Genomic DNA, 24,056 nt, shown 5'->3' with positions numbered 1-24,056 from the left:
AAATAATAACACCAGTCCTGCTCCTCCACTTGTGCTGCAAATGATGTAAACGAGGATGCATGTTTGATTTTTGCCAGTGATATGTGCAGTGGTACTTCCTAAATTGCCTTGTGTACTTGTACGTAAACTCCTTTTCTTTTTTAATGTTCTCAGTCTAACAAGTGGGCATCTGAGAGCCAGTAAACCTGGATTAATCCTGGGCTTGGGCTGCTTCAGGAGGGATTAGAAACCATAATGTTGGCATTAACGCTGCAAGATGGGAGTGAAGCTTTCCAAAGTGCTTACGCAGCACAAAGAAACTTTGCTGAAGCCTTTAGACTCGCGTGCTGCTTTCTGCTTTGGGCTGCAAAGAAGAAAACTGTGTTTTCTAGAATTACATCACAATTATAATAGAGATGCAATATAAATAGCTTCATGGCAGAAGGGAAATATACGGGTAATGAGTGGGTGCGACCTGCCTGTTGCTGTCTTGGTTTTTCTTTCTGGCTCATGCAGCCCTTCCCTCTCTGTAACATCTGGTTTTCATCTGCTACAGGAAAGCCAAATAATTTCAATAAAACTGGGAGAAAACATAATACTTTAAAAAACCCTAATATATTGATGTTAGCTGGGTTTTCAAGTGGGGTTATTAATTTAATTAATCAGCTTGGGTTATTTACAGAGTTGATGCTGACTTGGATACTCAAGTAAATGCATCATCTAATGGACAACACAATTACAGCTTAACAAGGTCAGAGTTTTGCATTTTTCCTTACAAGGGTCTGAAATGATAAATAACGTGGGTTGAGGTTACTCTGACTTTTGGTGCATCCCCCAGCTGGTGGCTCAGCAGAAGCCTGGCGCCGATGTTGCTGCTAGGAACACTCCTGTTTCAGCGGGACGACGGGCTGCATTTGATTCAGGATTAAGCACACAGCAATATCTGTGTCATGTTAGCCTGCAACAAAGATGCATTTCCAAAATCGGCGAATACTAGATATACTGATATAAAACCAATATATATATGAGATACATTAACAGAAAAGAAATATATAACAAATATGAGATACATAAATATAAAAGAAATATATACATGAGATATATAAATATGAAAGAAATATTATATCTGCCCCTCTAAGTCTGATTAAGGTTGTCATTTAGGGTAATTTTGAAGTTTAGAGGTAGCGTGGGTTGGTGTCTGCTTAATGTGCATCACATTAGCAGCCCCCCTTGACTAAGTTTTTAAATTGTACTTTATTGATCATTGGGCTTTTAAAGAAGTCCATAAGCTCTTAGTGAGTGCTCGGCAGTGTGCAAATGGAGTGTGCGTCTTGCTGCGAGCAGTATTGACCCGAGCAGTCGGGTACTCAAGGAATATTTAGTAATTTTTTTTTCCTATTTAGGCTGCACAACTCTTGTGGATCATTAGATCGTCTGTTCCTGCCCTTACTGGTTTTTTTTCTTGCTATGAAATATTTGTTAAGATATAATTGTGAGCAAGCAAAATATTTCTGCTTTTCCATATTAATTGCATCTGTTTAGCAAGAGAAATGTAGCTGGGAAAAGAAGCTTTTTGAATAACTAGGTTGTCTTGCCTGTGCAAGGATCTGTGCAAGCAAATATTGGTCTGTAGGAGCCCTAAGTTTGCATTTTTACTTTAATGGTTGCAATTTTTAAATTGCTCTATGGTTATCACCTTGAAAGATCTTAAACGCTAGTTTTCCCAAAGAGTTTAAGTTTCTAGCTTTCAATTCTAAATTCAAAAAGTAAAATAGGTTGGAACTTAATATTAAGTAGAAAGTAAAATGGGTTTGAGCTTACTATTAAGTTTTATACTTTGAGAGAAAATGCTGTATTTCCATTTATTTGACTTGATTCAAACCACATTTCATTTGACTTCACCCCAGATTGCCAGATCCATGCTCCATTTTGCTTAGAAGCAACATTTCTTTAGACAAGTATGTGTGATTGGGGTAGGTTCCTTGCAATTACTGAAAGTGTTTTCAGGAGGATTTACAGAGGTGTTCAGTTTTTCAGCCCCATCCTATTCCTTGCCATCAAATCAGCTCAGTTTAATTTTGTGCTTCTTGCTGTGGGTTGGTGCCAGGGACGTGGTTAAGAGGATGTGGAAGGTGAATAATTCAGCGAGTTGGTACTTAAATGTGTTGATAATTCAGTGTGGAGATTTTCTTATCTCTTTCTACCTGTTACATGAGTTATACTTGATGCAGTTATTTTCTAAAGTGGCACTGGAAGAATTGCACATACAGTAATAATCCCAAACCCACTTATGCCATGTGTTTTTAAGTTGGCTGAGGATCTTGATCCAGTTGGGAAGAGGGTCCCTGTGTATTAATGCCACACATCCCAGGAAGCAACGAAGTATAGATGGAACTTCTTAAGGTGATGTTGATGCTCAGCATTGCTTATCTTCAGACTTTGGTTTTGGAGCTTTTTAGCAGCAATTCCATCCTTTTCCCCTTTTTTTGTACAGCCCCTGATAGCATGGGATTACTTTTTTCTCTCCATTGTTTCAATTTCCACCTTGGTTTCAATTATTATAGTGACTTTAGACTAGGCAGCTGATGAATTTTCAGTAGCTCCCGTCTGCCTGGATGTCATCCAAGGGGAGAGTCGGGGAAGAAACGGCAGAAAAAAGGAGAGATGACTAGGGTAATAGCCTCGTGTATTGGATGCTGGAGGCCTGGTGACCAAAGCCTTCCTGCTGAAATCCGGTCAGCATGAGGCAGGACAATTGTGCTGGCTGTTCTCTTCGGGAGTTATAAACAAGAGGATGAGGCTCAGTGAAAGAAAGAAAGAAAGGTTTCTTTCTGTGTTTTTCCTTTTTGTCATTACTTTAGCTTCCTTTTCCACACTTCAACCTCATCCTGAACTGCAGGCAGAGCTATTTAGAGAAGAAATGCTGTTTTCACATGAGTTTATTTTTTTAATGTAGTGTTTTACTTGCTGATTAAAGATAATAAATGCATGTAATACCCTCTCTTTAAAGATGTAAATGAAACCCTCCTTAGCTACCACTAATGATACTTTTGTTTGGGCTTTTACAAAGCTGCTTTGACTAAGCGAGCAGAAGCAGCATCCCTGTTTTTCCTATTCATGATAAATAGCTGTAGTCCAGCAATTGCTGCTATGTCCTGCATGCATCTTTTTATGCAAAATGAAACAGAATGATAAACAGCTTAAATAATAAATTCACATCTCAAACACAGCCAGAGTGCTGGAGCCCTTTGCCTTAGCCCCATTTTCGGGGTGTTGTATTCTTTATTATTTAAGGGAGATATGTTTCAGGTCTGCCTCCATAAAATCTTTCCAAATCGCTCCAAGCGATGTGTGCTGTGACATTTTGACTGTACTTTTGATTGTGTGGTCACCTCCTTGGTGTTCTCAGCAGCTTCAGATTTGGTGTGTAATGAGAACAAACAGCTTGCTGTCTGTTGGTGGTGACTTTATAGCTCCATGTACAGAATAAAGGTTTTGGAGGTGCATAATACGTGACAAAGACAGTGAGAACGGGATCTAAGGTCCCCTCAAGCCTTTTTTCCCCCCACTGATGTGTCCACATGTATGCGCTCTACCGAATTTGGTTAATATCACACAAGCCATCATCTTTGTAGTTCTGCTTTAACTGAAGGGAGATCCAAGACATCAAAACTACGTGTTTTGGTGTGTTCTTGTCTTGTTCTTTATTGAGAACACAAAAATCATATCTTCGATCAGACCTAATGAAGTCATGTTTACCCTCTGGAAGCTCTATATCCTGTGGGGGTGGTATGGGCGGTAGCTGGAGAGCTGGGGTTGTGCCTTTGGGCATCACTTTTCTGCCCTCAGCTCTGCAGGGAGGGATGCTCTGGCGATCCATCCCGGCTCCGGGAGCAAGTGCAGGAGTGCCATCAGCTCCTTTCCTTGCAAATGCTGGTTCTCTTAGTTTGTTTTTACAAACCAGGCATAATTAGTAATGACCACTCTATATTCTGATGTGTTGCTGCATGTTAGGTCACCACCCATTTCCAAATAATAAATTAAAATGTGGTTTTACGTAGGTTATAAATGTGCTGCTGCTCAGTACAGGGAGTGCTTGTTTTTCCCCTTTTTTCACATCCCTGTGCTCCTCTGCTTAAAGATACTTTTCTCCTACTGGGTTCAACTGATGAATCTCTGCCTAAATTCAGAAAAAATACTCTGAATTTGTACTTGAGCTTTGCATTTTGTCTCAGCCTGGCTGAAGATGTGTACTCAAAAGCTTGTTGGGTTTTCCAGCTATTCCAGTTAGTCTGGTTAAAGACAATATTACGTCTGTCTACAGAATTTCTTGCCTCTGTCTGTATCCCATTACAGGTACTGTGGTACCAGTATGAGGTTGTGAATTTTGCTTATTTACTACATACTTAGTTACAGAGGGATTACCAAAAGGCTTAAACACACGGTAGTGATTCTTCAAAGCTTGAAAGAAGAAATGCTGATCTAAAATTTATTGTTGTAGAGCTTGCAGGTTTCCTACAAGGGGAGTTGTACACCGTTTGTTTAGTTACACAGCTATGGAGAGGGAGCTGTCAGCTGAGTATCTTCAGAGCGGGGAGCAGTCGGAGAGGGTTTATCAGGCGGCATAGTGGCAATTAAACAGAAAAGGCGTTTAAAGAAATTAGACACACAGTACCTGTCTACTAGAAACCACCACTTCAGGAAAACCGAAGAGAGAGAATTTAATGAGTGTGTACTCTAACAAAGCATTCCTTATTTGCATGAAGGTAATTGAAAAAGTCTGCTGTTACTGTTTGCTCCGGTGAGCAATGCTCTTCTGAATTTTACAAGTGTATCTTCTGCATTTCTCCTGCTCTCAGCTGTGCAGAATGTCATAGCATGAAATACTTGTGCGCAGCTCCCAGTGCAGCAAATGGAAAGAACATTGCTTATTTATTCTGAGCAGGTCAGTCTGTCCATCCAACACACACCTTTTTTTTTTCTGAATAACTTGTATTTAAATGCTGTACTGCACATAGATGTTATTGCAGTGTTTGCTGTATTCTTCTAAAAAGCAAAAAAGTTGGAGTTCCCCAAAATGTTACGTACAAAGACTAAAGAGATTGCAAAGTTAAATGCAATTTAAATGCCTGTGGAGACTTAATTTGTGCTGCAGTTCTTGGGCATCTTCAGCAACACGGCATCCTCCTCCTGGTTCCCTGCTGCCTGGAGCTCTGACAATCAGCTCATTAGCGCAGTAAAGTGAGCTCACCTCTGGGAGGACCCCGGCTTCATGCGCTGTGAAATTTGGAAGATGGATTGCAACTGATGGAGGGAGATCCCAGAAGGAGGTTCAATGACTCTTGGATGCTGCTTTAAAAATTGTGCCTGGGTTCCTTTCTCTGGTTTGCTTTGTTTTGGGTTAAATCTCCAACACGAAGTGTGTGGTTTGTGCAGGCGTTTTGTTCCTTGGTGTCTGGGTACTTCAAGTCTTGCAGTGATACTGGATGTATGCAGCCACCGTAAAAATGAATACTTGAAGGGTTGTTGGAAGTCCTGCTGGAAGATACGGCCTCAAGCTACATTTCTTAATACATACGTGAATAAACTGAATGGAATGAAGGTCCTTTTGAGTCCCTACTGCATGATCTCTCTTGCTTGGCGAAGGTGGATGATGAAGAGTTGCTGCTCATCTTCCCACGGGGAGAAGGAGCAGCGAGGGCTCGGCATGCCAGCCAGCATACATGCTGGCTGGCGTGCCAAGGGTGGACGTGGTTTGACTTCGGTTGGCGTCTTGCAAAGCCAGGCTAGGGAAAGGTGGACGACGGAAAAATACCTGTGTTACTTTTGCACAACATTTTCTGCTAAGTGGAAAGTTTGGAGTGCAAAATCTCACCACGTTTCCCTTAATTTTATTTGTTCAGGGCTTTCTTTTTTGTTGGATTTTATTTTAAAACCCAGAGCACTAGTCTCAGAAATACCAACCTTGGCAGTATTGAAGAATGTCATGCAAAGTGAAATAGATGATTTCAGCAGGGTGGGCTTTGAAGTGAAAGCTCATTCACTGCTTGGAGACCTCTTGCATGACAAACTGAATTCCAGTGCTGTTGCAGTGCCTGCCTCGTGCCATGGGGCGCTGGCTGTTCCGTGCTTACATTGCAGCTGTTCCTTTCTCTGTAGGATGCTATGGTGTCAGATTTACCCCCAGCTTAGTAACCTTTTTCAGTTTATAGAAAACCTCTCAGTTGTGACCTCAAAAATACCGACATTTAATCTCTTTGGAAAGGTGGCAAGCGGTACCTACTGAATTGTCCTATTTTGCTTTGCCTAACGGCTGAAAATACACATTTAAGCAGTTGCATCCTCTCTGAAGACAAATATGTGATATGAATACATTAATATTTTGAGACTGCTCTTTTGCTCCTTAAAACTAATCAGTGCCAGCTGTTGTTTTCCCTGGCACTTACCTAATATTGTGGTCACTAATAAGATAATTATTTTTTTCTATGCATTGGTCCAATGAGATTTTTTTTTCACATCATTCTGACTCTTGCAGGTGTTGTAGTCGATCCCCAATACTTAGTAGTAAGCATTTTTAAGCTCACATTTCACCATTTGAACTGTATTAGGAAGGGGAAAAGATATTTTTATGGATCTATCAGGCATCTGAAGCTGGCTATGGCTGCTGAAATGTAAGCACTGGAAAACATCAGCCTGACAGAGCTGCTGTGGTGTAAGCAAGTAATCTTAACTGCGTACGATGCATGGAAATCTGATGCTGTAGCTTAATAGCACTTGAAATTTTGTAATTGCATCAAGAAGAATTGCAGATTATTTATATAATCCCGCAGAAAAGCAGGGAAAGGCTGGAGACGTGTGTATTCACGTTGAACCTTGTCCTTACTCATGCAGTATTTTACATGGCAGAAAACAAATGTGAGGTTTATTGTGTTGATTTAATGGCAGAGCTCTGACTTTTTTTTTTTTGAGGGGAGGGTGTGCATTATTTTTTGTCTGTTAACTCGCAGAAAGTAGCTGAGGTCTAAGAGGAAGGATAACACAGGCAGAAGCCAAGCTGGGTCTTGTGTTACAGTGGTATGTTTTTGTTGCTGCTAACGTGTTTTTGTTTTTCTTCATTACACATATTTCTCTTGGGAAAAACAGGAAAAAAAAGTGTGTAAAATATACATGAGGGCTCTGTGCCTTTGCTAAGTGGTTCCAGATGGGAGGCGTTAGAGCAGGGACACTTTCTCCTGCGTTTTGGTTGGTGACATTGATTTTAGTGACAAACTGCAGGAAAACTTCTATCGGGCTGAGAGCAGTAAATGCTTCAATTTTTTTAAGCATTTTTTGGGCTATCCAAGTATGCAGTGGGAAGTTGAAACTTGGTTTCTGAACATTTATGGCCCCATGTAGAATTATTATATTCAAAACAAGGAAAAAAAAAAGGGGTTTGAAGGGACTTTGAGAGGCTTCCTCCAGGGGCTGGAGGGTGTCCAAGGGTTGTACCAAACCAGGGGTCTCTTCCTAAATTAGAGGCTGATAGTCGGTGAGGAGGGGATGGAAGGTGGTGGAAATGCCTCTCCAAGGGATGAGACTCTTGCGGGTGGGTGATGTTTCATTTCTAGGCAGAGGCTCTGGGCTCCAGCTGAGGTTGGCATTGCATTGGAGATACTTCTCTTCAAGAAGACCTCCCCAAACTTTGATGGCTTGTTTTCAGACCTGCCCTTTGGCTGAAGGTCCACAGTTCCACCACCCAAAGCAAGCAGTGTTGCAGCAAGAGCTGCAGCCTGGGCTTGAGTGAGCCATTGGCGATACCAGCCTGTCATCATCACCAGCTCTTAAAACAAGTGAGTCACAGCTTCAGCAACACTTCAGAGTGCTACTAGGGCTGTCAGAAAGCGCCAGAGATAAGAGATCGCATACGACAAAACGTGTTGTCCTACAATGTTGGCCTAAGGGAAGGTAGTCTCCTGCATGGATGTTTTTGCATAATGAAATTATGTCTTAAAAAACAGTGCTTGGTTTAGGATGCTGTGTTGTATCGTTTGAAACATCAGTGTTTTCAAGACAACATGCTCCTGGCCAGAAAGACCCAAACAGTGTTCCTTTCGAAAGTGTGTGAAGCTGCGGGTGAGAACTGCCTTCTTACAGCTGCCTGTAGCGCTCAGTCTGCTGAAAAGCTGTGGGAGATGCTTTGGAGGCAGCAGTTTACCTCAGTCTTCTGCAGAGCTCTGAAACACGTGAACATTTGGTTGTTGAAATGGAGAAGTCACCTTCTCGCTTCACAGCAGGTGAGACGTGAGTGGTCAGCAGCTTTGGAGGCGCAGAAGCCTCAGCCATGAGAAAAAGGCCAGTCCTGGGGCTGTGCGCGCTGCATCTGCTCAGCTCGAGCGACGTGTTGGTTGCCATAAGACTTTAAATAAAGGAAGTCGGCTGTGGTCCTGATACGCTGTGGGGTTATTTCTAGCAACTACAGAGAATTTTTAATTCCAGCATCAGCTCTTTGTGATGTGTTGCTGTACTTAGTTTAGCTCTGCAAAAACAGATGATGCAAGTTGAGGAAAAATGTCGTAATATATAATATCACCTATTTGGTAATTACTTTAAATATAGATCAAGGGGGTTTTATCTGTCAATATTCTATTAGTGCTTTTTCTTTCTGCTGTAGTGCTTGTTTACAGTACTTGTGTTGCCTACTGAGGGAGTGTAAAAATCTTCTCCTTAAGCCATGACTTGTTTTCAGCTGGTCCTTTTATTGCTCTGATTATCTTATTTCTCTATCAGTATGAAAAAATAAATTGAAGTGCCAATTAAGGAGATTTTTCTTGGTCCTGGGACCTGTCACACATTTGTATCTGCATCTGCTGTAGTAAAGTTTATTCTTTGGCTGCAGAATATAACTTTTGGGAGTTGTAAGCATACCCTGGGCTGGAGAGACCACAGTAATAACACTGAGCTTCCCAACTTCATTTTGGGATATTTCTGTGAACCTGAAGCTGAACTTGGGCTGAAGATCTTTTTTTCTACCAAGGCGTTTGTTGGCTGATGTATGCAAGTTTGCTGGAAAACATGTGCGTTTGGCTGCTCTTCCCAGGGCCATCCACCCTACGCATAAAAAAATAAACATATGAGCAGAGGATCAGGGATGTGAGCCAGACCTTATGGATTTGGCAGCCTCTGCCTCCAGATCCATCTGTACTGGCGTTTGCCGATGACTGTCTGCCAGCTTAGCCATGTTTTTTTTCCCATTACAGCACTTGCGTAGGAAAACTGTCCCCATTCAGGAAGAGGACTTAGGTAGGAGGCTTTGGTTTGGTTTGGAGGTTTTATTTTGTGGCGTCGTGGTTACGTGGTAATTCCTTTTTTCCAGAGCATGGCTTAAAAGGAAGAAGCTGCAATGGCCTGATCCCGTGCTTGAGTATCGGAAAATGAGTAATATTCTCTGCCAACGTTGAAAGCGCTTGCCAGGAATGCAGATGCTAAATCCTATTTCTTACATAGCTGATAGAGCACCTGCGTCAGCAGAGCTTTAAATCTCCCAAACAAGTGCATGTTGTAATGACTTTTATAGTACTTTGTCTAGGGCATTTTACTTCATAAGTGTATTTAATGGCGTTCTTGATATTTTCATTACATACACTGGCACTTCTTTTAGTCAATTAAATTAACCCCAAAATCTTATCCACATCAGCGCTGTCCTGTATTTGTATAAGGAGTGTGAACTCTGAATGCACAAAGGCAGATGGTTTTAGCTGACCCTGTACTTTAAGCCTAATGGCTGCAAAAGATTCGTTGGTTAATAGCTCTCTCCCAGGATGGTGACATTGTTCAGTGGAGGGGGGAACTGCTGCCCTTGAGCAGTCTCAGTTTTGGTGTGGCCAGGTAGATTTAGTGTAGATGTTTTACAATGGTAAGACATTTTGAGTTGGCATAAACTATCTGTAACAAAAACAACAAATTAATTAAAAAAGATGTTTCATAGCCTGTATCATGAGAGTACTATTTTATACATGAGTTAAATCACAAAAGGTATGTCTGTTAACATGGTAGAACTCACTTGGCTGCCATACAGTAATTGTAATTTTGAAACAAGGTATTTGATGTGCCTATATTGAAAGAATGGCTGAGTTTAATTCTGCGTAGTGAAGGGTGTGCCATCATTGACAGTGGAGTGAAGAGGGGTTTAACCTTCATAAATGCAACAAATTATATGTTTGTTTGGAGTGGGGAGACCCCTTAAATGTGGTTTTGGACCTTTGAGCAGTCTTTGCAAGCCTGTCTGTATGGACCTGTCCTCCATAAGGTCCATATGGACAGGAGGGAGAGGAAGGATCTCATCGGCACTTCCCAGGTGTCTTGGACTTGCCCCATCTCAAGTATTTGCAGGTTGTGTACTTGAAAGGTTCTGTGGTGGGGCATGAAAAGCAAGGAAAGGTCAGGGTTATGTCTTTTGGTTGCTGTGCCAGCTTAAAAAGCTATGTTACTAATTTTGTAGGAAGAAACAGAAACCTACATGGTTTTGAGAAGCTTGTAAGCAAAAACCCATGTGAATTGGAGACACTACAGAAAGCAAACATCATAGAAGAGATGTTCTGCTGCGGTTTGCTATCCAAGCCTAGCATAGGATTGGATTTTGTTCTTGGCAATGTGTTTGAGATGTGACTTTCATGTCCCTGTTCTCTTTGCACCAGAATGGTGGGGAAGATAGCTAGATACTTGAAACCTAATTTAAATAAATAAATAGAACAGTTGAGGATTGCAGGGACCTCCAGAGGACATCTGGTCCATCCGTGCTCAAAGCACATCAAGTGGCTCAACGTCTTGTCCCAGAGCAGTTGCTGTTTCTTGGCTTGGTGGGGAGCTGTGTTCCCACAGTGAATCAGATCACCAGCACCTTTGACCCTCCAGCTGCTGGAGGGCCTACAGGGGTTAGAGGGCTTCTGATTTCTTGTACCTGCAACAGACTTGTATTGCAAGGAAGGAAAGCACAGATCTAGTATTATTTTTAAATTATTATTTTCATTTATATTTTTAATTTTTCTTGTAGTACAGCAGCAGCTGGAACTTTGTAAATACCTTGCTTTTAAAAATAGAGTTGTTTTATTTCATGCAACCTTCTGTGTGTTGTAGCTATTGCCAATGAGGAGATGCATGGGGGTTATCAACTAAATGGGGGGGGGTTACGCTGAGGGGGAATACCTTAGAAAAGTGAATTGGTCTAGAAATCCTGATATGTGTGAGAGACTTGCAGATTTTAGATACATATGTGTGTATGTAGTCTTTTAAAACTCCTACTTGCCATTCAAAGTCATCTCATGTCAACAGCCTGGAGAAATTCTCTCTAAAATGCTGGAGAAAAACATCAACTTGTAATACAAAAAACCCCAACAAACCACAAACCCAAGAAGTGTCATATTATAGACCTTACGTTTAAACTGCTTTGTCATTTTTGTGGTTTGAAATGGAAAATTGGGGTTTGGCTCTGCAGTGTGCTCCAGTGGCCTGTTGAAGAAAAGAGTAAGGAAGGAGAAATATTTAAAAGATTTTAAAGGTTGGTGTTTGGCAGGTAAGGGTTGCAGGTCATTCTCAGTGAGAGCTCTGCTCGAGCATTGCTGCATGAACACTATAAATACTTTGTGGTTGGCGCTTTTTACCATAAAAGCGTTGACGGTTTTGTTAGGCAGCACAGAACATCTAGCCACAAACAAGAGAATTATAGAACAAGGTGTCAGCACTTGAACTTGCATTTAACTGCTAGAAACAAAATATTCAGTATTATTGCTTGGCTGTGCAGAACAGTATCTTGAAGGAGTCACATAAATGCTATTTTATCCTGCAACAATTCAAATTGCAGGTCATACTTTTTGGCTTTGGTAATACTATTTAGGTGCTTATTCAGGTGTCATGGTCCCTGCTGCATAGAGGTGGCTTTTAGGGCTCCGTATGGAAACAAAAATTGGGAGATGCATGTGAAAGTGGTATAGTTTTAGCAGCCGCATGCAGGTTGATAGGTTTTATCAGGCGGTGAGCTGCGGATTTAAAAAAAAATACTTCCCAGGGCAACTCAATAATGAGAAGGGATTTAGCAAGGCTTTAACTTAAGTAGTCTAGACGCATTTTATGTTCTGGCCATAATTCAATATATTTCTATTTAAAAGCAATATAACAGCACAAGAACAGTACTGGGAGCTTGGTTGCAAGTTGAATGAAAACAAGCAAAAAAGATGGTTCTCATCTAGCTCTTTACATTTCAAGATGCAGAAAGGAATTTGTAACTAAAAAGAATTACTTAAAAAGCCAGTGAATGCCCTGGTCAAATAAAAAGAGACAATAATATTACAAAATTTCAATGTGCTATTTTTTCCCCTCTGTCTTTTTCTTACTTTTGGAATAATGGTATTTGTGAAAAAAAATAAAAAAATTGATCATAATGTATAGAATATTGGGAAAAGTAGCCTTCAAATCTAAAAATAAATTACAGATTATGTTTAACACCACCTCTTTGTGGAAGCATACTCTGGGCTTTTCTAACAGAAGCTGTAGGTAAAGCATGTGAATGCACATCTGACACACATGCATTGCATCCTCGCTGTTACAACATTTGTGTTGCATCCATCTGACTCTGGTCCTGGCCTTGTGTTTATGTCGTTTGTTGATAAATGGACTTTTTCTGTGCTGTCATCTTCAGTGCAGTCCCTGTGCATTAGGGCTTGGACTTTTTGGGCATGGTATGGACTCTGCAGGCCTCTTGTCTTTTACCAGCACCTATATATGCAAAGATTTGAATTCACAAATACTCTCTTCAGTTGTATAAGTTCAGACGAGTGTTTTATTTCCCTGGCTGCTATATTGCTGGCTAATGCTTTCAGTTTCCACCTTGCTTATACAGTTACAAGTCATTCATGCTTTATGAGTATATTTGATTCATGAACTCCAAAATTCACAGTAAACAAGGGAATACAAGCCTTCCAGCAGTCTCTTGTCTGATATTGACCTATTTCTTGTCCCTAGCATAAATGAGCATGACTAAATCTTGCTCCCAGTCTCTTCAGTGCCCCACAATGGAATATAACATTAATATAAGTGTCCACAATGTCATAGCCCATATTGAGATTTGAGCAGTTTGCTTTTCTTCTGATATATTCATGGTATAGCTTTCTAAAAAAATTAAACTTACATTTCAAGTAGATGGGAAAGCATTTAAAAACTCTTGTCTATTAATACATTTCTCTTTCTATATAGCAAAGACCAAATGATATATTTATTTTGCCCTCTAAAGGTGAGTGCTAGAGGCTCATTTGAGAAGGGCAGGGCTGGGGACCTTAAATATGTAAGCAAAGGCACGTATTTCCACTGGTACTTTCACTGCAGAAACTGTTATTCTATAGGCAAACACAGCTATTACTTTAGGGAAGAATACCACTGTTATTCTATAGGGGAACGACATTCAGTTAGGATTACCTATATAACAGCATTCTATTGCCAAATGAGAACAAATCACTGTGTGTTTTCCTAGATGCAGGGGCTTGGAAAATAACATTGTTTCAGGAAAGACGTTAAAATATTGCTGCTGTAATCTGTGGCTAATCCAGACTGCATTAATATTCAGTCCACAATGAAGAGACCAGGAGCCTTCAGGATCAGGCGAGGAGAAACGTGAAGTATTTAGCCTTGAAACTGTTATTTTTCATTTTTTTTTTTTTTCCCTGCTGTCCACAATAAGCGTCTCTTTGTGCAGGAGGGTTGTAGGAGGCAGGAGGAATGGAGCTGCTCATTTCTCTGCCTTCTCTAAATGGTTGAATCACCAGCACCAGGTCCAGAGGGATGCTCAGCCCCTACAGAGGAACGTATTGAATTTTGTTTCCTTCAAAATGTTGAGCCCTGGCCAGTAAAAGCTTTGGTCTCCCCGAGAATTTTAGGAATGCTGTTACGGAGTTTTGTCCGTTGAGCTGCTCAGCAGCTTTGAATCAATGAGTCAGTAAAGGGAAATAATACGAACAGAAGATAATTTGTTTTAGGGAAGTAGCTGTAACTCTGTGTTTTCTGAGGCTGAACTATTATATTATGCCCTGGCTGCAGAAGGACATGGTGTTCTGTTCAAGTATATATAGATTAGGCATGCATAAATTGAATTAACAGCACTTTTTTTTATAGCCCAATAGTTCTGCTAAAGAAACATGGTAAGTAAACCGGACAAAAATGTATTAAGTTGTCTCAAGTTAAACACCAGGCATTTCTTTAGCTACTTCTTGGCCCTTCACCAGTGTGCCTTTGCCATCGAGTCAGCCTGAAGTTTTAACCGGACATGATCCAAGGAGCTTTCTCATTTACATCAGCAATAAAGAAAAATGCATGAAAGAGGGATAATTATGGGTTATGATTTCTGTAGGTGTTTGGGTTATAAAATATAATATGGTCTGGCGTGTTAATCTAGAAAAAAGCTTGTTAAAACAAAAAGAGGACTCTCACCGTTCCCCACTCCTATATTTGAAATGTTTTCTCCTGAATTTAAATGTTCTTTGTTACAGAATAAAAAAAAATATTCCTGGACAAGGGTTTTCCCAAAGAAATCTTAATAAACAGACCTTATTTCTCTCTGTGAGTTATTACTTAAGATAAAAGCACAGGGAACTGAACCAGAAAATACTTCTGTTTTTTGCTTAAATTCTTTATTAAATTATATGGAAAGATGATTAAAATAGGGCTTCTGTTCGGTCTGTTCATGTTCATATTGCTGCTGCTGGCGCATTTGTTCTCAAGTGAGCAATGTTAATTGTGTATATAGAAAATCTATCTTTATTGCCTTAAGATGAAGTCTTAGATTATGGGTGGTCCTTATGCAGGGAAGAGCTTGTAATGTAATTAATTTAAACCAACTATCTAAATATATGGTGATGCACTAGCTTTTATTGAATATCAACATACTCTGCGTATAAACTTCTTGATGTGTCTCTGCTTGCTGAAATAGCTGAAGAAGGACAGGTACGTCCTTTGGGAATGCTAAATAGCCTGTCTTTCAATGCCAAAATGCTTGTTTTCGGGGAGAGGATGCCTGGATTTTCATTGCCAGGGGCTTTGGGGTCTTCAGTGGTCACCTGAAGATGTGGGCATCTTCCATGCCTGCTGGAGGGTGGGGTAGAGGGGAGGGATGCTGGATGCAGGGGGGGGTGGGGGGGTGGGGGGTGTGGAATAAGCAGAAAACACAATGTGAGCAACCTGAAATGATGTGAAACCTCTGCAGGGGAATGTTCCTTAGTTGTGTGTCTGAAGTCATCTCTCAAGGATAATCTGCTTGCTCAGCAGGTTTCAGATATCCCAGAACTTGTTTGAGTCAACTAAGGTGAATTCATATGCAACAGCTTGAGTTTAAACAAATTCTTGTATTCAAATAGGGGGAGAAAGATCACATCGCTACTCTGTTAGCAAACCTTCTTTGGTTCTTAAATCATTAAATCTTAACTAGATTGCTAAATAATCTGCCTGGGAAGGTAAAAGTAGGTGTGACAGTATGCATCACACAGGTACTGAAGATGTCGAATGCCTTTCCACCAAGTTTTTGTTTAATTTGACCTTTATTTTTTGCTTTTAGTTGCAAAGTTAAATCTGAAAGGTCATTTGAAAACCTTCAGATTATAGATGTAAAGCCCTTTTAATCCTTTCTAATAAATAGCTGAGTAGGGAATAAATCTGTTGGGAGCTTGGAGCTGAGCTCTGATATTAAGCCTCAATACAGATGTCTATACACAAAAAACACTTAGAAATTATCTTGTGTATAATAACCTTAAATAAGTTTGGCTTAGAAGAAAAGGTGAATGATTATGAAACTGGTTTAATAAATGAAACCTTAATTGGACCTGGCAACTTGATGGATTCAGTCACTGTGGGCCAGATTATTATAGAAGTGATTTAGGCACAATTGAAAATATCCATTTTCAGGGAAGCTGAGCTGTAGTTCTTACAGGTTTCCAATAGCTCTTCTGTCCAGAGATTTCTTTTAAATGGCAGTAAATGACTTTCTATTACATGCCTTGGTAAGGCAGGGTTTTAATAAAAGCTTTGCATAATAACGACTTAAAAGCATTTTGATTTTGGAAGAACAACAGCAGCATATTGAAAACGACAGTGTCTGAAATGCTGAAAATGCGCTGTTATGCGGGTGCTATATTTGACATTGTCTAACATCTGGGTAGCCTTCAAAGCATTTTCCCCCCTAATTCCATATATAATTAAAAAGCAGCTTTCTCTAGCTCATTAAAATTTAGTCTTGTTCAAGCAGCGTACTTTTATGTTTATTTAAATGAATAAAGCACAGACTTAATATAGACTATAACTTCAAATATTAAATCTCTCTTGTATGGCTAATGCTTTATTTTTAAGCAGTGTTTATCTGCCCTTCCTGAATACCAAACTGGAAATGGATATGGTCTCCAGAAGCTCATTGTATTATTTTGTAGACAATTCAACTAACTTTCACCATATGCTTTTTAGTAATTATACAATGACAGCAAAATTCCCAAAGTTAATTTTAGTGACATGCATATAAATAAGGTGAGGCAGTGGCTTTTCAGACTTAATGATGGTATCGCTCTTTTTTCACAGGCTTTTGGAAATGCAAAAACAGCACATAACAACAACTCGAGTCGCTTTGGGAAATTTATTCAAGTGAATTACCAGGAGACTGGCACTGTGCGAGGGTAAGTGGGGGTCAGGTTGGAGATGCTGTACATACTCTTACATGCACAACTGACTAAATAGGCTGTTGTAGAGGGTACATGGAAAAGAAGGTTAATTCTTTTTGGCCTGTATGTTTCCCAAAATGGAGGAGGAGGGGAAGAAAATATTTATTTTTTAGCATATTTAAATCCATTTGTATGAAAATGTTGGCATGTCTGAGCTGCACATTGAAGTGAGACTACACCTGAGCTGGCTTTAAGCCAGCTGAGCTCTCCTTAATAATGATGTCAACTTTGTAATTAAACTGAAATGGAACTTTTCCTCTTAAGATGGCAGTTAAGGCAGAAAAGGGGAATGTTTTGGCGAGGATGGGTGGGAGGGCTGGAGCACACAGCAGGACATAGAGGCTGGGTGACCTGGCTGTGCTCGGTCTTGGGAAGAGAAAGCCAAGGGGGGGTTTGATCTCCAGCTGCCTGAATGGTGTTAGAGGGGATGCAGCCGAACTTTTCATCATTGTCTCATTCCCCATATGCTGCTGCCCCCCTAGCATGGAGTCTCTCTTTAACCCACCCCTTGACCAGTTAGGGCCTCTTTTTTTCTCCCGGGCCATTGCAAGGAGATGTTGTCTCCACCGTGGTTCTGCACAGTTTATTTCAACATCTCTTCTGCTACCCAAAGCTCGTGGGACTGCAACTCAAACCTTCCTTCCCCCAGGGTGGCCTGCGGCAGAAGTGCTGCGTGGTTGGAAGCCTATGGATGAAACCTGCTGGGTGGGCTTATCGAAGCCTGGGTTTCTCTCTGGCTAGCTCTGGATGAGCAGGGCTTTGTTAACTCTGCTTTTTGTGCAGGTTAATTAACTCAGTTGGAAAAAGGAAGAGTAGAAGTGGTATTCCAGGGGTTATATAATTTCTGCAGCTAGCTAAGAGATGTCTTGCTGGGACTTCGTTGTTATTTTAGAGAACTGCTTTTAATTTTTTTTTTTTCCTTTCCTATTTTCCACCAGAACAGTATCACACAAATAGCTTCCATTAATTTTTCAAATGAGCTTGGGTACTCTGTGTACCTTCCCGCTGTTTTTTCATCCTGCGTCAAATCTGATGTTCTTTTTCTTTGTTTCTGGTGAACAGCTTTCTTAAAAGGATAAGCCTCATTTTTTATTTTTTTTTAATGCCTACTGAAATACAGGGTAACAAGAATCCAACAAATGCCTTAATATATTATCTTGGCATGCTATGTCAGCTTGATGGAAGTGGCCTCTATTTATACTTGGCAGATAGATGCAAGTAACATTGTATACTCAAGTCCATAAAATAAGAGATATTTTGTCTTTAAAAAAAATAACTTCCTTGGTCTTTGGTTGCATGGTGCGATGTGACTGTACTTTGCGATGAGCTTTGCCGTGTTGCCTCTATGAAAATAAAGACACCTAAAAAACCCTGTGAGCTGTTCCTGGCATACGAGACCACAGGTTTTTTTTCCATAGTCTTACAGAGAAGATCACAAGTATTTTTATTTTTTTAAAAACTTTGCATAGATTTGAAGCACAGCCCGAGTCAGTTATCCTGTATTTTGCATATTATTTGCTTTGTTAATATAACTGTAATTTGCAGCCCTAAATCGGAATTTTACTGTGGTTGGAGGCTGAAAATAGCAGTTGGATATTTGCTTACAAACCCTGTGAATATAATGACCCAAAACTTGAAGCAGATTTAAACTTAAGAGGTGCAACAGCGAAGAGATTTAGTAGCAGCTAACCCCGCCCCATGAAATGAAGTCTTTGAAGATGTCTTTAAAATTGATGGAGCATGAGCAATGGCTACGGTTAAGTGTGTTCCCATAAGGCTGTATGAATTTATTATGTCCTGTTGAGTGATAAGCGAGTTCTGGAGGAAGGTCTTTGCAACCTGCTCAGTCCTATATGATGATCAAAAGCCTCAACATCTGACATGCTCCATAAAATTGCAGAAGAGCTAGATCGGAGACATTTTAATTAAAAACAACAGTGCACTGGGGTGGTGGTAAATCTGCGTGGTGGCATGAGGCTGTATCTCAAGCACCATGAGCTGGTGCTTTCAAACAGTCTCTGCCTGGGTGTTTTGCATGTTGGTATTTGTATATGAAATTCAGTCTCAGATTTCAGATGATGTTACCTAGGATGCTAAGTACAGGCTCTGTAGCATGAATAAATGAGTATTTTGCACAAAATCATACTCCTAGAACTCTTTTCTTTACTCTTAAAGGTAGATTTGTCATAATTGACAACAGTAAATAAAAAGAAAACATTGGGAGACATCTACTTTTTTTATACCTGAATTGGTGGGGTTTTTCACTGTCTTGTTGCAAGAAGGGATGTATGTTCTTCTTGGGACATGTATTTATTATCACCTTTGCACTAAGCAGGGTGTGTTTTACCAAAATATCATTTTAGCTATATCTACCAAAAAAAAAAAAAAATTGCCCTGATTTAAATATTGGTTTGGACCAGATGACCTCTGGAACCTTTTCAACCTGAATTACTACGTGAGTGATTTTTTTATTTTTTTTTTTAATGGGTGTGTGTGGGTGTCTGTGATAAGAGCAGACATCACAGGGGAAGGGTTGAAATGCCAGGGGCGGTGGATGTGATCCAGGTTGTCTTACAGCAGCATGTACCCTTGCTCCCAGGGCTGGAGCTCTGATCTGGGACGCTCTGGTACCTTTTTTCTCTTCTGTTCACTGAACCTGCAGAGAATTTATGGCGTAGCTTGGAAAGGAAAAATTGGTTTCAGATAAGAAAGGGGATACAAAAAATCCTGTTGGCAAGGAGTATCCATAAACTCTAGTCAGCTTCCTTGCAGGGAATAAACAAGAATAAACCTTTTTGGTGCACATCACACAGAGGAATAGTACTGCTTGGCTGGCTGGCTGGCTGGCTTTACTCCTCCTGTCCAGCAAGATCACCCCAGTGGGGGTTGGATGTGCCATTTCCAGTAGCTCTCCTAAGAGCTGCTATAAGCATTGTCACAAAACCTCTGCAGCATGTCCAAATGATTTATTTTTCTATGTTTTTTAGTGAAAGGAGGGGGGCATTACTGAGATGCAAGTAATGAATAGGTCTGTCTGGAGACTGTGGTGGAGAAGCGAGTGTAGAGGCACCTCCTTGTCTCTCCATGCCCAAGGTTCATTGAGTTTCCCGATTCACACGTGGCTGCTAATGTCGGTGCCACGTCACTGGGCGCCTGTAGCTGGAAGAGCACAGCTCTGTCATCAAAACTGCCAATTATAACTCCAGTTTCTAAATCCCTGTCATTACTCGTTGGTATTGTTTAGAAGAAAAAATCCTGTTAAAGCTTGTTTTAGCTCTGCAAGCTTGAAAAAAGTATTTTAATATATAAATTAAGCATGTTTATTATGGAGGCTCTTAGGATAATGTGTAAACTCCAATAAGTAGCTTTTGCAATTGTTTATTTTTTGACCATAGCCACAAGTTAACAACCTGAGGTTTTGTTGAGCAGTGGCTCTTCTGCAAGAGGGAACGGTGATTTGGGGACCGCAGCTAAATCTAATCTTGCAAACTTTTGCACCCAAATGCAGTTCTTGCGTGCACAAATCTTGGTCTGCAAGCAATTTTATTTTGCTGGCTTTGGATTAAATAGGTATCTGAGTTTCTTCGTTGCTGTCAAAATTTCCCTCTGTGCTCCCTGCCCATAGGCTAACGCATCTGAGATCATGTTTTTCATATCCAAGTTAGTGTTGGCTTTGTATCAAACCAAAAAAACCTCAAAAGCCAAACATAATATTGGGTTTGTTCTGCCTAGGAAGAAATTTATATAACTAAGTGAAACAAGGCTGAAACTTTCTTTGGGGTGTACTAAGACTGAAAACTCCTGGTAAAGCCGTATTCATTTAAGTTGAATGTTGGGTCAATGAATAACGCTTTTATTTTTACCTTCCAGAGCTTATGTTGAAAAGTACCTCCTGGAGAAATCAAGACTAGTCTATCAGGAGCACAACGAACGGTACGTGCCTGTATTTTGCTTGCAAGGTTTGTTTTGACCTCTATATGTGCCGATAGCATGGCACAGATAGCTTACAACCCTGTATGAGCTGGCGTGGGCGGATCAGGATTTTCATGCTCCTAACTCTCTGCTTCAAAGATAAACGTTGCATTTTATGTTCTGCTGTTTAGGGAGGAATGTGTGACCCAGGATAAATAAACTCCAGTATTTTATTGATGGTCCTTGACTTATATTTTCCATTGTCTTTATGATTCATGTCATATGGATCATTATGTACCATTTGCTTTCTTACGCAACTTGTGAGCTATTTAATATCTAATTGGGTGGGGGGGGAGATAGTATTTTACTTTTGTCTTACAGGTCTTAACACACTGAAGCCATCAGAAGGGTCCCTAGAAAAAGCTAAATTTATATAGACAACAAATTTAAGCAAATTGTTCATCCCTAATTGCAGCATACGGTTTGTTACATATTCCTCTCTCAGGAATTATTACTCTGATTTTAAATAAATTTGCTGCTTCTAGTTGTCTTTCAGCTCTTGGCACTTCTGTCTGTTTCCTTTGAGACACATGTGCGAGACATTTTCTTGAATGCTCATGGGCTGATTCCGAAGCTAAATAGCATATAAGCCTTGACAAATATACTCTTGGGTGTTGCAAAATGATTAAACTCTGTTCTCTTGGAAAACATCCAGCATAAAAGCAGTTTTAACTTTAGAAGTACTGCTACGCTCTTAGCATTAGTCTTAGAGTTGTCTTGAAGCAAAAGAGGAGTTTCACTTAAGGTTGTTTTAGTCCTAGTAGTATTCAAGTATTTTTAATATTTGTGTAGCTGTAAAAATTGAAGGTTTTCCCTTTCTGTCTTACAGAACTGCAACATCATTACTTTTAACAGTAATATGGTATTAATAATTTCTGCATTGCAAGTAAATACGTTGTTTTGATTCTAATAAATATGTAGGCATTGCACATGTTTATGAGAGAAAACGTGTTGGTGTCAGCTAGGAATTCTTTTAAGTATGTTCTGGAGCACTGGATGTCCTTGAATGGAAAAGGGGGAACTCATTCCCCATTACTTAATTTAATCTTCTACATCCCTGCAAAGTGGGTATGGGCCATTTCTAAACAGTGCTCATGTCTGAGTTTTTGGAAGCTGGAAAGTCAGGTTGTGATGTGTACGTGTGCTTCTCTGCTTAATGCTGCTGTTTATTTTGAAGTCTAAGATCATTTATTTTTTTTTGTCACCAGGAACTACCATGTATTTTATTACCTCCTGGCAGGAGCAAGCGAGGAAGAGAGATCAGCATTTCATCTGAAGCAGCCTGAGGAATATCATTACCTCAACCAGGTAGGAATACTATAGAGAAATACAATACATGGTCTTGCCTTTTCAACTGCTGATATTTAATGCTGATAAAGAAAATGTGTGGAGTAGTAAAAAAGGGTTGTCTTGATGCTCTATAGGCAGCCTTCTTTCATTGGAAATCATTCTGCATTGGCAATCTTAATACCTGATAGTATGAGGGGGGAGTAAATCAGTGTTTTCCATTTTTTGTCCTGGGATATGTTAAATATACTGTTTTGATTGTTGAAGGGAGAAACAGTACGTAATATATCTGTTATTTGTGTGAATGTCATTTGCTCATTAACATCTGTCTGCTGAGTAGGAGAAAAGGGGAAAATGTGTGATACTAGTAGCTCTTCAGGCTATAATGTCTTGCATGAGGTAGTCCTAATTCTGTAGCTTCATGGCTGGCTTTTAGCATGATCCTTTAATTTTAACAAGATAATAAATTTAATATAAATAGCAACACAGCAACCACTGACATGTGAATTAAAAATGAGTGAGGCATTAACGATGGCCAAATAACCTCATACTTGGGAAAATCTGATTTACTTCAGGCATTTAAGATGCAGTTGTTCGCTGATGTTTGTGAATAGAGACTTTACTGTTTTTTTCTCAAAAAGAAAAAAACCCATAATATGTGGAAGAAGTAGTTAGGTTATATGTTGATTGTAACTAATTGCAATTTTCTTGGAGCTGAAACACGATTAGCAACAAAGAGTGATTTAACGCATAAGCTGGAGAGAAACTTGTATGCACAGTGCAACCCAAATAGCCTCTAATCTTTCTAGAAATGTAATTTAACTCCAGAATAAGTCTCAATTACCCGGAGCTGTTTAAAGATTTTTAGAGTGGGCTATCAAAGCCAAATCTATTGTAATATTAACAACTCCCACCCATTCTTAGCAGGATCAGGACATTTGCATGACTGAGGAACATATTAAGAGCTGAAGGTTTTCTGCATCTCAGGTGTTAGATGGAGAACATGGTGTGATCTTGACAACCATCTGCACCACTGTTTTGCTGTGGGAAAGTGTCAAGATCATTTCAATTAATGTTTTGTCAGATTCACAGGTTTTGTTGGGCAATCGGTAGTTTTATGTTAGTTGAAAACATTGCTTTTAATTATAGTCCTTTTTTTTTAATAGCAGTTTAAGGGTGTTAATATTTAAAGTAAAATTATACATCCAATGGCACGTAGTGTGTAGAGCCAGTAGCAATGTGGCAATTGAAGTTGAAACATTTATTTTAGTCTAAGCTAGGATGTGGTGGACAAGTAGGCTGGAGAAGGATGCTGATGTATGTCCAGTGGATCAGAGAAGCAGACTCTGGACTTGTCTGAGCACAGTGTGTGGACAACTTTTAGGGGTTTTATTATAATATTTTTTAAACTGTTAATAATTAGGGTTAGTGTTAAAGAGACCATTTAACACTGACATCTATGGGAAAATGGCTCCTTTAGATGTGGTCAGGGCTTCGGTTCTTATTGAGGCTTTTCAGCAGTGCAGTAACAGCTTTCTCGTGCTTTATAAGCAAAGGCAAAAAAGGAAATTAAGGAGAAAAAAGGAAAAACAGATGGGGGGGAATGGGAAAAGAAACTTTGGAAACATGAAAGGGGAAAACTATAAAATGACCCTGAGTGTTTACAGCAGCTTCTTAAATGTATCCTAGAGAAATGCCTGCCTCTTAAAAAGGGAAGAGAACAAGCTCAGAAATTAAAGTGTTTAATTAAAAATTAAATAGTAAAACTGAAAAGCTGTAAAATATTGAACCAGGCCCCTTAAGTCAAGAACTGACTCAGTCCTTGAGTCAGGCATTATTTTCTTTCTCCCAGGTTCCTCAGTTCACACTGTTATGCAAAACAAACCTGCATTTTGCATTGCAGATGAGAAATAATCTATTCAGGTGTTTCACTAAAATGTGCTATTATTTTGTTGATCTCTAAATGCAGGGAGCAGGTTAAAAAAAAAAAGTTCTAAAAAAGTAAGTTTACTTTAACTACCCCCTGAGTTTGGATGACTTCTCCGTATCCCATACCAAAGGCAGGTATACCTACCATCGCATACCCTGCAACTGCTA

General features: G+C 39.9%; 1 protein-coding gene across 1 annotated transcript in view; it reads left to right on the top strand.

Annotated features, from left to right (window-relative positions):
* The window catches only part of MYO9A (myosin IXA), a 184,028-nt gene that overhangs the window by 48,327 nt on the left and 111,645 nt on the right, over positions 1 to 24,056 (top strand). Inside the window, 3 exon segments of the mRNA XM_037395109.1 lie at positions 16,561 to 16,655; positions 20,571 to 20,633; positions 21,881 to 21,980. Coding sequence (XP_037251006.1) covers positions 16,561 to 16,655; positions 20,571 to 20,633; positions 21,881 to 21,980 — 258 coding nt within the window.

Source organism: Falco rusticolus, chromosome 7 (genome assembly GCF_015220075.1).
Source record: "Falco rusticolus isolate bFalRus1 chromosome 7, bFalRus1.pri, whole genome shotgun sequence".
In the NCBI taxonomy this organism is placed as follows: Eukaryota; Metazoa; Chordata; class Aves; order Falconiformes; family Falconidae; genus Falco; species Falco rusticolus.
Note: the sequence above shows the minus strand (reverse complement) of the source record. Positions and strands in the feature narration are given on the sequence as shown.